Source organism: Suncus etruscus, chromosome 1 (assembly GCF_024139225.1).
Source record: "Suncus etruscus isolate mSunEtr1 chromosome 1, mSunEtr1.pri.cur, whole genome shotgun sequence".
NCBI lineage: Eukaryota > Metazoa > Chordata > Mammalia > Eulipotyphla > Soricidae > Suncus > Suncus etruscus.
Window position 1 is genome coordinate 8,119,472 of NC_064848.1, and position 14,073 is coordinate 8,133,544.

At 43.8% G+C, this 14,073-nt stretch overlaps 1 protein-coding gene across 1 annotated transcript in view; it reads left to right on the top strand.

The window, feature by feature from the left end:
- The window catches only part of CSNK1G1 (casein kinase 1 gamma 1), a 142,156-nt gene that overhangs the window by 113,319 nt on the left and 14,764 nt on the right, over window positions 1-14,073 (top strand). The window contains exon 10 of the mRNA XM_049777951.1: window positions 10,141-10,251. Within this exon, the coding sequence (XP_049633908.1) occupies window positions 10,141-10,251 (111 nt within the window). The remainder of the gene's footprint in view (window positions 1-10,140; window positions 10,252-14,073) is intronic.

A 14,073-nucleotide genomic window follows, 5' to 3' on the forward strand; every position in this document is an offset into this window, starting at 1 on the left:
TTGGCCCCTTTAGTCTGATACTTTCGTACATTTTTCTTAACTTTGTAAATTGTAAAATTCTAGAAATTTATTTTATAAAATTACTGTTTTTTGGTAGAATTATTATTTTGTAGTTATTTGTAATAAAGACAGTCTTAAAATATGATTGTTACAAGGATAACAACCCATGTTTTGTGGCTCAAAAACTAATTGAAAATAATACTGAAAAATAAAACAAAGCCTGGAACCGGAGCAGTAGCACAAGCAATAAGGAGTCTGCCTTGCATGAGCTAGCTTAGGACAGACCTCGGTTCGATCCGCCTGTGTCACATATGGTCTCCCAAGCCTGGAGTGATTTCTGAGCTCATAGCCGGGAGTAACCACTGAGTGTCACCGGGTGTGGCCCCCCCCCCCAAAAAAAAACAAAGAGAATGAGCAAAGCCCTCCCCCCCACATCTCCAGGACACCCACTCTTCTTCCCTCTGTGTCTGCCAGATGGAATTTCTGCGAATGGTTGATCAAGGGTCAGAGCACCACATAGATGGGTGGCTGGATTCTAGTAGCAGATCCTCCCATCACATCAGGGACTGGGGTTCCAGCTGGCCTATTAGAGGCAGTGGGCATTGGGCGTCATCTGGCGAGGGCAGTGCTTCAGGGGCTGCGTGGGGAACCTCAAATCTGTAGTTGAGGTCAAGGCTCCTAGGACACTCCATCTCAGCTATTTTGAGGGTTCCCCTGAACCTCAGACTACTTTGCTCAGCCAGCAGATCCCAGTTAATTAAAGCTTTACCTCCTAGACTGGCACTACCTCAGTTGGCCTCACCAGGGATTCAAGGGAAGCTCCTGACTGAATGTGAGAGAGAGGGGGAGGAGAGAGAGAGAGAGAGAGAGAGAGAGAGAGAGAGAGAGAGAGAGAGAGAGAGAGAGTGTGTATATGGGTGAGAGAGAGAGAGAGAAATGGGAGAGAAACAGGGAGAGAGAAGAGAGGAAGAGGGGAGAGAGTGAGAGAGTGAGAGAGAGAAGAGGGAGAGTGACAGACATTGCCTTTCTAAAGTAAAAGCCAGAGAGATAGTGAGGCACTTACCTTCCATGTGGCCAACCTAGATTTGATCCCTGGCATCCCATAAAGGTCCCCCACAAACAAAAAAAATTTAAAAAAGAAAAAGAGAAAAAGAAAATTGTTTGGGGCCGGGCGGTGGTGCTGGAGGTAAGGTGCCTACCTTGCCTGCACTAGCCTAGGACGGACCGAGGTTCGATCCCCCGGCGTCCCATATGGTCCCCCAAGAAGCCAGGAGCAACTTCTGAGCGCATAGCCAGGAGTAACCCCTGAGCGTCACAGGGTGTGGCCCAAAAACAAACAAACAAACAAACAAAAAAACAAAAAAAAAAGAAAATTGTTGGGCAGCATGGGAAAAATTGGGACTATACCTACTTGTGCTTACTGTCGGGTCACTCTAGGTACATCTTGTTAGGGACATGAGGATTGAACCCAGATCAGCCACATCCAAAGCTTTCTTAACCCCTGTACTACCTCTCTGGTCCATCAAAGAGCCTCTTCTGGATAAATCTGCACATAGTGCTAGAACAGTGAGTCTTAGGATCAATACTCCATTAGAAAGAGAAAAGGAGAAAGGAAAAGCAGAAGAGTTTAAAACGTGGTTTTATTTGCTATAAGGTTTTAGATCTTTCTGGAACTGCAGCTGGTCTCACTTAATATTTTTGGAAGAGTAGAAAGTTTTGTTTTGTTCACCCATTTCTCCAACACCTAAAAAATTGTCTGCATCAGTAGACACTAAGTTGTTATGCATCTTCAAATGATATATATTAATAAAATCAGTTGGTTTTTTTTGTTTGTTTGTTTTGGTTTGGTTTGGTTTTTAGGCCACACCTGGTGACACTCAGGGATTATTCCTAGCTATGAACTCAGAAATCGCTCCTGGCTTGTGGGGGACCATTTGGGACACTGGAGGATGGAACCGCTGTTCATCCTAGGTTAGCATGTGCAAGGCAAATGCCACTGCCCTGGCCCCTAAAATCAGTTTAATATAAAATTTGGAGATAGCTCAAGTGGTAAAACATGCCTAGGGGCCAGAGTGATAGCACAGTAGTAAGGGCATTTGCCTTGCATGCAGCCAACCTGGGATGGAGCTGGGTTCAATTCCTGGCATCCCATATGGTCCTCCAAGCCTGCCAGCAGCAATTCCTGAGCACAGGAGTAACTTCTGAGCACCACTGGGTGACCTCACCCCCCAAAAAAAAACAAAGAACAAACAAATAAAAAAGAACACATGCCTAATGTGTTGAGCCAAGTTCGATCTATAATTCTATGTAACCCATCCCAATACTAGTGTCCCCACATGTGGCCCTATTGACCCCCAAGCATTAGTACTGCAATACCTGGTATGACTCCTTATTAAAGTAATAACTACAGACCAGAGTTTAAAGGGTTAAAGCACTTGTCTTGCATGTTACTCTCCCAGTTTGATCATTGGCATGACATAGTCCTCAGAGCATAGCCAACCCTGGGAGTGTCAGACAAGCACTCTTGGATGAGGCTCCAACCCCCCCCCCAAAGTTAATACCATAGCAACAGTTATGCAAACTATTGTTGTAGAGTAAGTTCTGCTGATTGTACTCGTTTTCTTCCTTATCACAATGAAAATATTCTAGATATTTGGCTTTTCTTTTTTAGGTATTTAAATTATATTATTTGGCTCTGATGTGCAATAAAGGAATCCCAACTATACTTCCCAAAGAATTGCACTTAAACTCACTATTCTGAGAATAATAATATATATATTTTTTATGGTTTTTGGTGGTATTGAATCCAGGACCCCACACATGTAAGACTTTTATGCTCTACTACTGAGCTTTATCCTCAGCCATCTGAGGATGTTTGTTTTTTGGGTCAAACCTGACGGTGCTCAGGGGTCACTCCTGGCTCTGCTCTCAGAAATCACTCCTGACAGGCTTGGGGGACCATATGGAATGCCAAGAATCAAACCAGGGTCTGTCCTGTGTTGGCCCCATGCAAGGCAAACACTCTACTGCTGTGCTACCTCTCTGGCCCTTGTTATTGTTTTTGTTTGTTTTTTGTTGGTCTTTTGGCCACACCTGATGACGCTCAGGGGTTTACTCCTGGCTTTTCGCTCAGAAATTGCTCCTGATTTGGGGAACCTATGGGATGCCGGGGGATAGAGCCACTGTTTCTCCTAGGCTAGCACATGCAAGGCAGACACCTTACTGCTTGCACCACGGCTCCAGCTTGTTTTTTAAATTTTATTTTTGGTTTTTGTTTTTTGGGATTATATACAATGATGCTCAGGAGACATTCTTGACTCTGCTCAGCAGTTACCTCTGGCAGTGCTTTGCTCCGGGCTGTTTGTGAAGCCAAGAATCAAACTAGTTGTCAGATGCAAAGCAAGCTGGGTGGGGGTGGCTTGTTTAATACTAGATGTTTAAAAAATTTGTTTTTATTGGTGGTGGGAATCTTGCACTGGTGAAGGGGGGTGTTCTTTACATGACTGTTATCACACAACTACAATCATATTTGTAATCACGGTGTTTAAATAAAGATAATTAAAAATAATAAAAAAATTTAGTTTTTGTTTTGTTTTGTTTGTGGTTTTGGCCTACACCAGCTGGTGCTCAGGGGTTACTCCTGGCTCTGCATTCAGAAATTGTTCCTGTGAGCCAGAGAGATAGCATACGGATAGGGTGTTTGCCTTCGCATGGCCAATCTAGGATGAATGGTGGTTTGAATCCCGTCATCCATATGGTTCCCCAACCCTGCTAGGAGTAACCCTGAGCACCGCCGGGTGTGACCCAAAAACCAAAAAAACAAAACAAAAAAAAAACAAAAACAAAAAAACACAACAACTCAACAACTCAACAACTCATTTCTGGCAGGCTCGGGGGAGCATATAATATACCGAAGATCAAACCCAGATTGGTTGCGTGCAAGGCAGACACCCTGATCACTACCCACTATGCTATTGCTCCAGCCCCCCCCCCCCTTTTTTTTTTTTTTGGTTTTTGGGCCACACCCGGTGGTGCTCAAGGGTTACTCCTGGCTGTCTGCTCAGAAATAGCTCCTGGCAGGCAAGGGGGACCATATGGGACACCGGGATTTGAACCAACCACCTTCGATTCTGGATCGGCTGCTTGCAAGGCAAACGCCGCTGTGCTATCTCTCCGGGCCCTCCAGCCCCCTTTTAAGACAATTTTTTAACATTCATTTTTATCCACCCTCCTAGAGAACTATAATTAAAGTATTTGGGTGCAATAAATACTCCTAACTGCTAAATCCATTTAGAAAGATTCCAGTTATGGATCAGAGCAGTAGCACAGCTGATAGGGCATTTGCTTTGCATGTAGCCAACGTGGGTTTTATCCCCAGCACCTCATATGGTTCCCCAAGCCTGCCAGGAGTAATTTCTGAGTGCAAAGCCTGTAATAACATCTGAGCGCTATCAGGTATGGCTCAAAAGAAAAAAAAAATAGAAAAGAAATTCAAGTTATGTTAGTCATCATTTTTTTTTTTTTGGTTTTTGGGCCACACCCGGCAGTGCTCAGGGGTTACTCCTGGCAGTCTGCTCAGAAATAGCTCCTGGCAGGCACGGGGGACCATATGGGACACCGGGATTCGAACCAACCACCTTAGGTCCTGGATCGGCTGCTTACAAGGCAAACGCCGCTGTGCTATCTCTCCGGGCCCGTTAGTCATTATTTTACTCTTGATATTTGTCCTTTCCAAGTTCCAAAGATGGTAAATCTTACTGTGGATCTGGTTCCTCTCTAAAGAATGCTACATTCCTATCCACACACGGGCATGGAAACTTTAATCATTTTGCTTATTTCTACCTGGCAAAGCTCCTCTTACATTCTCAGATCAAATTCACAGGGTCAGAGTGATAGTGGTAGGGTGTTTGCCTTGCAAGCTGCCAACCCAGGACTAACATTGGTTCAAATACTGGCATCCCATATGGTCTTCCAAGGCTGCAGGAGCGACTTCTGAGTGCAGAGCCAGGAGTATCCCCTTAGAGCTGTTGGGTATGACCCCCCCCCCAAATAACCCCCAAACCAACAAACATTCTCTGATCAAATTCAATCAGGAAGTAAGTCCTGCTACTATATAGAAATCTAATATTGGAGTGCAATAATTGTACTCTAAAAGGTATTTTCTTGTTTAACACACCAAATATAGACTATTAATTGATTGGAATGTGCATGCAGCACCACTTACCGCTTGCTCTATTAGAACTTTTAATCTAAGCTTATGGGATCTGAGCAATAGTTTAGCTAGTCGGGCACTTGCCTTGCACCTGGCTGACCTGGGTTCCAGATCCCCAGGATTCTCTATGGTTCCCTGAATACTTCTAGGAGTAATTTCTGAGTGCGGAGCCAGAAGTACCCTCTGAGCATTGCTGGATCCAAAAGCTGTAAAAGTTATATTGACCGGCCCGGAGAGAGAGCACAGCGGCATTTGCCTTGCAAGCAGCCGATCCAGGACCAAAGGTGGTTGGTTCGAATCCTGGTGTCCCATATGGTCCCCCGTGCCTGCCAGGAGCTATTCTGAGCAGACAGCCAGGAGTAACCCCTGAGCACTGCCGGATGTGGCCCAAAAACAAAACAAAACAAAACAAAAAGGTGAAGTATAGGGTACATAAATTATAATTCAATATAGCCACCACCAAAAAACAAAACCAAAAAAAAAATCTTGAACATGGCCGGAGAGATAGCACAGCGGCGTTTGCCTTGCAAGCAGCCAATCCAGGACCTAAGGTGGTTGGTTAGAATCCCGGTGTCCCATATGGTCCCCCGTCCCTGCCAGGAGCTATTTCTGAGCAGACAGCCAGGAGTGTGGCCCAAAAACCAAAAAAAAAAAAAAAAAGTTATATTGACTATTAATGACTATTAAACTCAATGCTGAGCAATAATATGGTGGGTATGGCATTTGCCTTAGGCATAGCCAACTTGATGTTGATGTGCCCTGAGCACCACCAAGTGTGACCCCAAAGCAAAACTATCAAGCTGTACCAGACATGTTATCCTGCTTTAGTAATAATGGATTCCAAATATTACTTATTTGGAATAATATTTGGTATGAGTAGCATATGTTTAAAGAAAAGAGGTTCTTCCTTGGAGTGGGAGAGATGGATCGGAGTGTTCTGGAGTTTGGTTCTTGGCACCTAAGGCCCACAATCACTAGAAGTAGCACTGGTGGACCTGGCACCACCAGACCCAGACACAGCATGTCACTGCTAGGCAGGCACCAGTCAAGTCTACCCTGCCAGGTAGTCCAATCTCTTAGAATTCACTCCTGGCAGCCTTGGGGGACCCTATGGGATGCCAGTATTCGAACCAATATTGGTCCTGGATTGACAGCTTGCAAGGCAAATGCCCTACTGCTATTGCTCTGGCCCTGTGTATTTGATCAAAGAATGTAAGGGAAGCTTTGCCAGGTAGAAAGAGTTGCCCTGGGGTATCCTGAGCACTGTGCGAGTGGCCCCTATTTTTAAAGGTCCCTATTTTTTGTAAATCTCTTTTAGATAAACTGTTCATTTACAAATACTCAAATATGACAAGCCAGAAAATATGAGCCAAAGATCAGTAAAGCTGATTCCCTCTTCCTGATGGAAAATCTTGTTTAAACTGTGTTGAGATGGGGCCAGAGTGATAGCATGGAGATAGGGTGTTTTCCTTGCATGCAGAAGATCGGTTGTTCGAATCCTGTCAACTATGTTGACACTAATGAGCGAAGCAACAAAACTTAAAAGTATCTCCAGTCATACTCAATTCTGAGGGTATGGCCCAATAAAAAGGATAGTTTATATTCATTTAGACTAAAGGATTGAGTTTGAGGAATATATAAAGCCTTCAAAAAATATTGTGGGGTTCGGAGATATAGCACAGCGGTAGGGCGTTTGCATGCAGAAGGACAGTGGTTCAAGTCCAAGCATTTAATATGGTTCCCTGAGCCTGCTGGGGTGATTTCAGAGCGTAGAGCCAGGAGTAACCCCAGAGCGCCACCACCGCCGCTGGATGTGGCCCAAAAATAAAAATAAAAAAAAATATTGTGTATTAGTGCCTTTATGTCTTTGTGTGAAGGTTGTTAGAAGCATATCTTTACTAAGCAGGGAGATGAAATGAGGGAGCCAAGTAGTCAAGATGGTCAAAGATCTTCATAATGTGTTATTTTGTAAAGGCTTAGAAAAGCAATAGTGATTAATTCTCCATTTCCTTCCTTCTTACAGAATACCACTTCATTTTCAGCAAGGTTCAGGGTTTGCTAGTTGAAGGGATAGATGACTTTTCTCAGGCACAGTTTGCCTCCTTCTGACCTGTTCATGATTTCATAGCTTTGCTGCTTGCTGTTTAGCAGGAGCTCAGGTGTAAAGATCCAACACTCGCCCTACCACCTGCCATCACTGAGCTCTGTGCAGAATGGGCCACTGTTCCTCCATTATGGAACCTTAAGTCCTGGAGGGACATTGAAACAAGCAAGTACAAAACTGAAATAAAATAGTTTTTAGCTTCTCCTGTTCTCTCACTTCTCCTCTGAATTGTTTATTGTATGCTCAGCAGTAGAGTGTCTGCCCTGCTTGTATGAGACCCTGGGTTTGATCCCTGACAACAGCATTTTTTTTTGTAGTGAGTATTGCATTCTTTTGTATTTTAGTCTACATCTTGGATCTGAGACATCTTCTGGCAGGGAAATACTTGAGGATTCTGGAGTAATCCTCTCTATAGCCGTAAATTTGCCTGGTGCAGGGCAGGGGTAAGGAATATTTTGTACCAACGATTTTCAGAGTTTAAGAAAAAAAATTTTTTTTGTTTTTGTTTTTTGGGTTACACCCGGCAGCTCTCTGGGGCTACTCCTGGCTCTAAGCTCAGAAATCCCCTCCGGCAGGCTCAGGGGACCATATTAGATGCCGGGACTCGAACCACTATCCTTCTGCATGCAGGGCAAATGCCTTACCGCTGTGCTATCTCTCCAGCCTCAAGAAAAAAAATTTATAGTGATAATACAGTGGGTAGGGTACTTGCTTTGCATGCAGCCAACCCAGGTTTAATCCCCAGCATCCCAGATGGCCCTTCAAGCCCATCAGTAGTGGTTTCTGAGTGCAGAACCAGGAATAAGTCTTAAGCACTGCCAGGTGTATCCCCAAAACAAAACGAAAATTTTAAATCGGGCCCGGAGAGATAGCACAGCGGCGTTTGCCTTGCAAGCAGCCGATCCAGGACCAAAGGTGGTTGGTTCGAATCCCGGTGTCCCATATGGTCCCCCGTGCCTGCCAGGAGCTATTTCTGAGCAGACAGCCAGGAGGAACCCCTGAGCACTGCTGGGTGTGGCCCAAAAACCAAAAAAAAAAAAAAAAAAAGAAATTTTCAATCATAACAGGTATTATGTCTTTTGTTTGTTTTTGGTGCTCAGGGTTTACTCCTGGTTCTGTGCTCCAAAGTGGCTCCTGCAGGCACCTGGAGCCATATGGTATGCCGTGATTTGAACCCACCATCTGTCCTGGATCAACTGCCTGCAAGGCAAATGCCCTACCGCTGTGCTATTTCTCCACCAGGTTTTGTTTTGGTTTTTGGTTTTGGGTCACACCTGGCAGCGCTCAGGGGTTACTCCTGTCTCTACGCTCAAAAATAGCTCCTGGCAGGCTCAGGGGACCCTATAGGATGCCGGGATTTGAACCACCATCCTTCTGCATGCAAGGCAAATGCCCTACCTCCATGCTATCTCTCCGGCCCCATCCACTCAGGTTTTGACATTTTTTAAAAACCAGTCTTTTATGTTTTCCCTTAAGTATGCTTTGTTAATTCTACTTTCTATTAATGCTATGCTAGTTAGATTGCTGTTGCTTTTTCCTCATTTATCAATAATTACCATAATAAACCAAGAATTTTCACAAAGGTAATGCAACTAGAATAGAAGATTTGGTGGAGGGCACACCCAACAGTACTCTGAGGTTACTAATGAAGGCTTTCTAATTAGGAGTTACTGCTGGCAGGCCCAAGCACCACATACAATCCCCCAAACCCTGCCAGGAGTGACCCCTGATAGAGCCAGGAGTAAGCCCTGAATACTTTTGGGTGTGTCCCAAAAGAAAACAAAAAAACATTGTTTTGTTTTGTTTTTTCAGAAGTTTTAGATTTTATTTTCCCCTCAATGTATCGTGTTTTTTTTAAAATATACTTATTTAAAAACCATGATTACAAACATGTTTGTAGTTGGGTTTCAGTTGTATAAAAAAAAAAAAAAAAGAGCACCCCCCCCCTTCACCAGTGCAAAATTCCCACCACCAATGGCCTCCATCTCCCTCCCCCCAGAAAACATTGTTTTAAGAGCCAGGGAGTTAATGTATAGTGCATGTTTTGAATGTATGAGTCTTAGGTTCAATCCTTAGCACCATGTAGTCCCCTGAGCAGTTAGCTGGGATTAATCTTTGAGTACGCTGGATATGACCAGAGCAAAAATAAATTAAAAATTCTACTTGCCAGGCCCGAGTGATAGCACAGCGGCAGGGCATTTGCCTTGTATGTGGTCGACCCAGGACAGACCCAGATTTGATCCCTTCCATCCCAGATGGTTCCCCGAGCCTGCCCGGAGCGATTTCTGATCCCAGAGCCAGGAGTGCTTTCGAGCATTGCTGGGTGTGGCCCAGAAACAAAAATAAAATCTTAGTTAATGTTTGTGAGAAGATTCAATTTATTTAGAGTAGTAGGCTTCCTATTTATGAGGAAAATGCATGGACTTCTATATATTGACCACTGGCTACATAGACCTTTCATTAAGATATGAGTTATATATGTTTCTTTGTTCAACAGTCTTAAATTCTGAAAATGATCTATGTAGTGGCTACTGACATTTTACTAACACAGAAATACACACAAAAAAATTATTCCAGCTTCCAGTATTTCCCTCTATCTTGGTGCTTATCGTTCTGTATCTGAATGCGGCTGATTTTCACAGATTGACACATCAGACTGAAATTCGTATAGCCAAGCTAAGTTTTTCTTGTTTTGCAGCAGTTGTTAATTTAAAATAAAACCTCAAGTCTTTCGGAACACTAATGTTCTTGATTTTGTTATTGCTTGCTGTTGCTTTATCTTTCCTTTCATATCTTGCCCTCATGCTTTCTAATGCCTGAGCAGACTGCATCGTCAGAGCGTCGAGGAGAGTGGGAAATCCAGCCAAGCCGGCAGACCAATACTTCGTACCTGACATCTCACTTGGCTGCAGATCGCCATGGGGGATCAGTGCAGGTACTGCTGCTTTTACTGTCTCTTCTTAACTTTTCCAGCACAGCTAGTATGGTGACTTTTTTCTGAAATTCAAGCTCCTTTGCAAGGAAAACTTACAGGAAGAGTGTGCTGCTTCTGTAGTTTACTAGTTGCTGATTTTCTGCCAGAGTAGACTTGTAAGAGTGACTGAAAAGATTGTTGGTTGTTGTCATTAAGAAATGTGATTTTGGGGCCCGGGGAGATAGCACAGCGGCGTTTGCCTTGCAAGCAGCCGATCCAGGACCAAAGGTGGTTGGTTCGAATCCCAGTGTCCCATATGGTCCCCTGTGCCTGCCAGGAGCTATTTCTGAGCAGACAGCCAGGAGTAACCCCTGAGCATCGCCGGGTGTGACCCAAAAACCAAAAGAAAAAAAAAAAAAAAGAAATGTGATTTTTGGGGGCCCGGAGAGATAGCACAGCGGCGTTTGCCTTGCAAGCAGCCGATCCTTGACCAAAGGTGGTTGGTTCGAATCCCGGTGTCCCATATGGTCCCCCGTGCCTGCCAGGAGCTATTTCTGAGCAGACAGCCAGGAGTAACCCCTGAGCACCTCCAGGTGTGGCTCAAAAACCAAAAAAAAAAAAAAAAAAAAAAAAAAAAAGAAAAGAAATGTGATTTTGGGGCATGAAGGTAAGGCATTTGCCTTTCATGCAGAAGGTCAGTGGTTTGAATCCCAGTGTCCCATGTGGTCCCCTGAGCCCGCCAGGAGTGATTTCTGAGCATAGAGCCAGGAGTAATCCCTGAGCATTGCCAGGTGTCCCCCAAAAACAACAACAACAAAAAGAAATGTGAGTTTTAGAGCCAGAAAGATAGCATGGAGGTGTTGCATTTGCCTTGCATGTAGAAGGATTGACTGTGGTTCGAATCCCGGCATTGCATATGGTTGCCCTAACCTGTCAAGAATGATTTCTGAGCATAGAGCCAGGAGTAACCCCTGAGTGCTGCCGGTGTAACTCAAAAAACAAAAAGAAAAACAAAAAAAGTGATTTTGGGACCGGAGACATAGCACAGTGATGGGGCGTTTGCCTTGCACACAGCTGATTCAGGACAGTGGTTCAAATCCCGGCATCCCATATGGTCCCCAGTGCCTGCCAGGAGCAGTTTTTGAGCACAGAGCCAAGAGTAACTCCTGAGCACCACCGTGTGTGACCCAAAAGCCAAAAACCAAAACAAAGAAAAGAAAGAAATATGAGTGAAAGCACAGTGGTGGTAAGGCATTTGCCTTATATGTGGCCAACACAGGATGAACTCCAGTTCGAATTCTGGCATCCCATATGGTCCCTGGAGCCTGCCAGGAGTGACTTCTAAGCGCAGAGCCAGGCGTAACCCCTGAGCACCACCAGGTGTGACCCCCCCCCAAAAAAAAAGAAATGTGATTTAAGGGCCGAAGAGATAGCACAGCGGTAGAGCGTTTGCCTTGCATACAGCCAACCCAGGACTGATGGTGGTTCGATTCCCAGCATCATATATGGTTCCCTGAGCCTGCCAGGGGTGATTTCTGAGTGAAGAGCCAGGAGTAACCCCTGAGTGCCACCGGATGTGGCCCAAAAACCAAAAAAGAAAAAAGAAAAAAAAAGAATGTGATTTCTGAACTACTTTCAAGTTAATCTTACAAACTATCCATTCATGATAAATCATAAAAATGATATCAAGTTAGAAGTATGTGAGCTTAAGTCTGAATTTCTGTGAAGATCTGAAATGTTAGTATATACAGTAAGTAACTAGAGCAGTGATTTTTTTTTTTTTGTTATTGTTTTGGGGACACACCTGGCAGTTCTCAGGGAACCATATGTGATACTGGTGATCAAACTTGCAAGGCAAGCACTTTACCTAATATACTGTCTTTCATGGTCCATGGACTGGATTGATTTCTGAGCATAGTGCCAGGAGTAACCCCTGAGCGCTGCCGGGTGTGACCCAAAAAACAAAAAAAAGGAATGGTCCCCTGGGTCAAAGGGTTGCCTTTGTAGCTCCTTCTTTGCTAGAAATCAGCCCAGAAAAGGTGGAAATGTTAATTGGTACAAGTCAGCCATTTCTGAGTGGACACTCAAGTGTCTGTGCTATTTATAGTTTTCTTCTTAAAATAAGTGTGATATTGGAGAATTAATTTCTTTTATTGGGGCAGGAGAGGCACTCCCATGTGGTAATCAGAAAATGTGGGGGTCTGTTGGTAATTCTTGGCCAATTGTACCAGTTTTTTAGTTCAGGGACCTGAGAATGTGATGGTGCTTGGTGTCAGATACTCAGGTACCATGCAGTGCTGGGGCCCTCCAGGGCTATACCCTATGTGCTCAGGAAATCACATGGTACTGAGAATCGACCTAATTCAGGTATGTGGTAGGCATGTGCCCTAATAGCTGTACTGGCTTCTGGTTCCTGAGAATTAATGTCTTACTCCCTTAGAACTGTTTTTAGAAAAAATATTTATTAAAGTACGTACTTTAGAAAAAATAAATTAGGGGCCGGAGAGATAGCATGGAGGTAAAGCGTTTGCCTTTCATGCAGGAGGTCATCGGTTCGAATCCCGGCATCCCATATGGTCCCCCGTGCCTGCCAGGAGCAATTTCTGAGCGTGGAGCCAGGAATAACCCCTGAACGCTGCCGGGTGTGACCCAAAACACACACACACACACACACACACAAAAAAAAAAAAAGAAATTACATTTCTACCAGAAATTATATTTTACAAGTTATAGTTTACAAATTATATATTCACAAAATTATAAAATTTGGAGGGGTTGGTACTTGAGTCTTCATTCAAGTTCAAAAGTTCAGAACAAGAGTTCAAAGCCTATCCTGGGCTGTGTTTGGGGCTCACAGCCAAAATGCTCAGGGGTCTAAGTGGTATTGGTGATTGAAATACAGTTGGCTCTATTCAGGGCAAGAACCTGTACTGCCTTATTGGCACTCAAAGTCTAATTAAAGGGTAGATTAGACTTCTGCATGTGGAAATACATTTCAATTATATGTGTTTACCTTTTTCCTTTTTACTGCAGTGATTCACTGATCATTGCATTATTTATAGGAAATTATGAGACAGTTTTGGTCTGTAAAGACTTCATAGAAACATCTAGGTATGGAGCCAGGTGATAACACAGTGGGTAGGGTGTTTACCTTGCATGTGGCCGACCAATCCCCAGCATCCCATATGGTTCCTCAAGCCTGTCAGGAATAATTCTGAGCACAGAACTAGTAGTAACTCCTGAGCACCTCCAGGTGTGGCACAAAAAAAAAAAAAAAAAAAAAAAAAAAAAAAAAACAAACCAAAAACCTTGTTGATAGTTGAGTTCCACTCATATAGTATTCCAATATCTATCCTGATAAAAGGGTTTTAATAAAAATGGGGCCAGAGAGATAGCACAGTGGTAGGACGTTTGCCTTGCACACAGCTAATCCAGGATGGATGGTGGTTCGAATCCCAGCATCCCATATGGTCCCCTGAGCCTACCAGTAGCGATTTCTGAGTGCAGGGCCAGGAGTCACCCCTGAGTGCCGCCGGGTGTGACCCAAAAATAAATAAATAAATAAATAAATAAATAAATAAATAAATAAATAAATAAACAAACCCATGTATGTAATGATAGAAAAAAAAACAAAGGATACAACAGGAACAAAATGTTAGGAAAGCTGGTGGTAATTCTTCAGTGACTTTGGAGTTCCTAGAAAATGGAATCCTGAACCTTTAAAGGGAAAATACAAAATCATGTCTTTTTACACTAATATAGGGGCCATAGCACTTGCTTTGCATGGGGCCCTCAGTTTGATCACTGGCACCACATGGTCCACAGATCACGTCTAGATCTGTG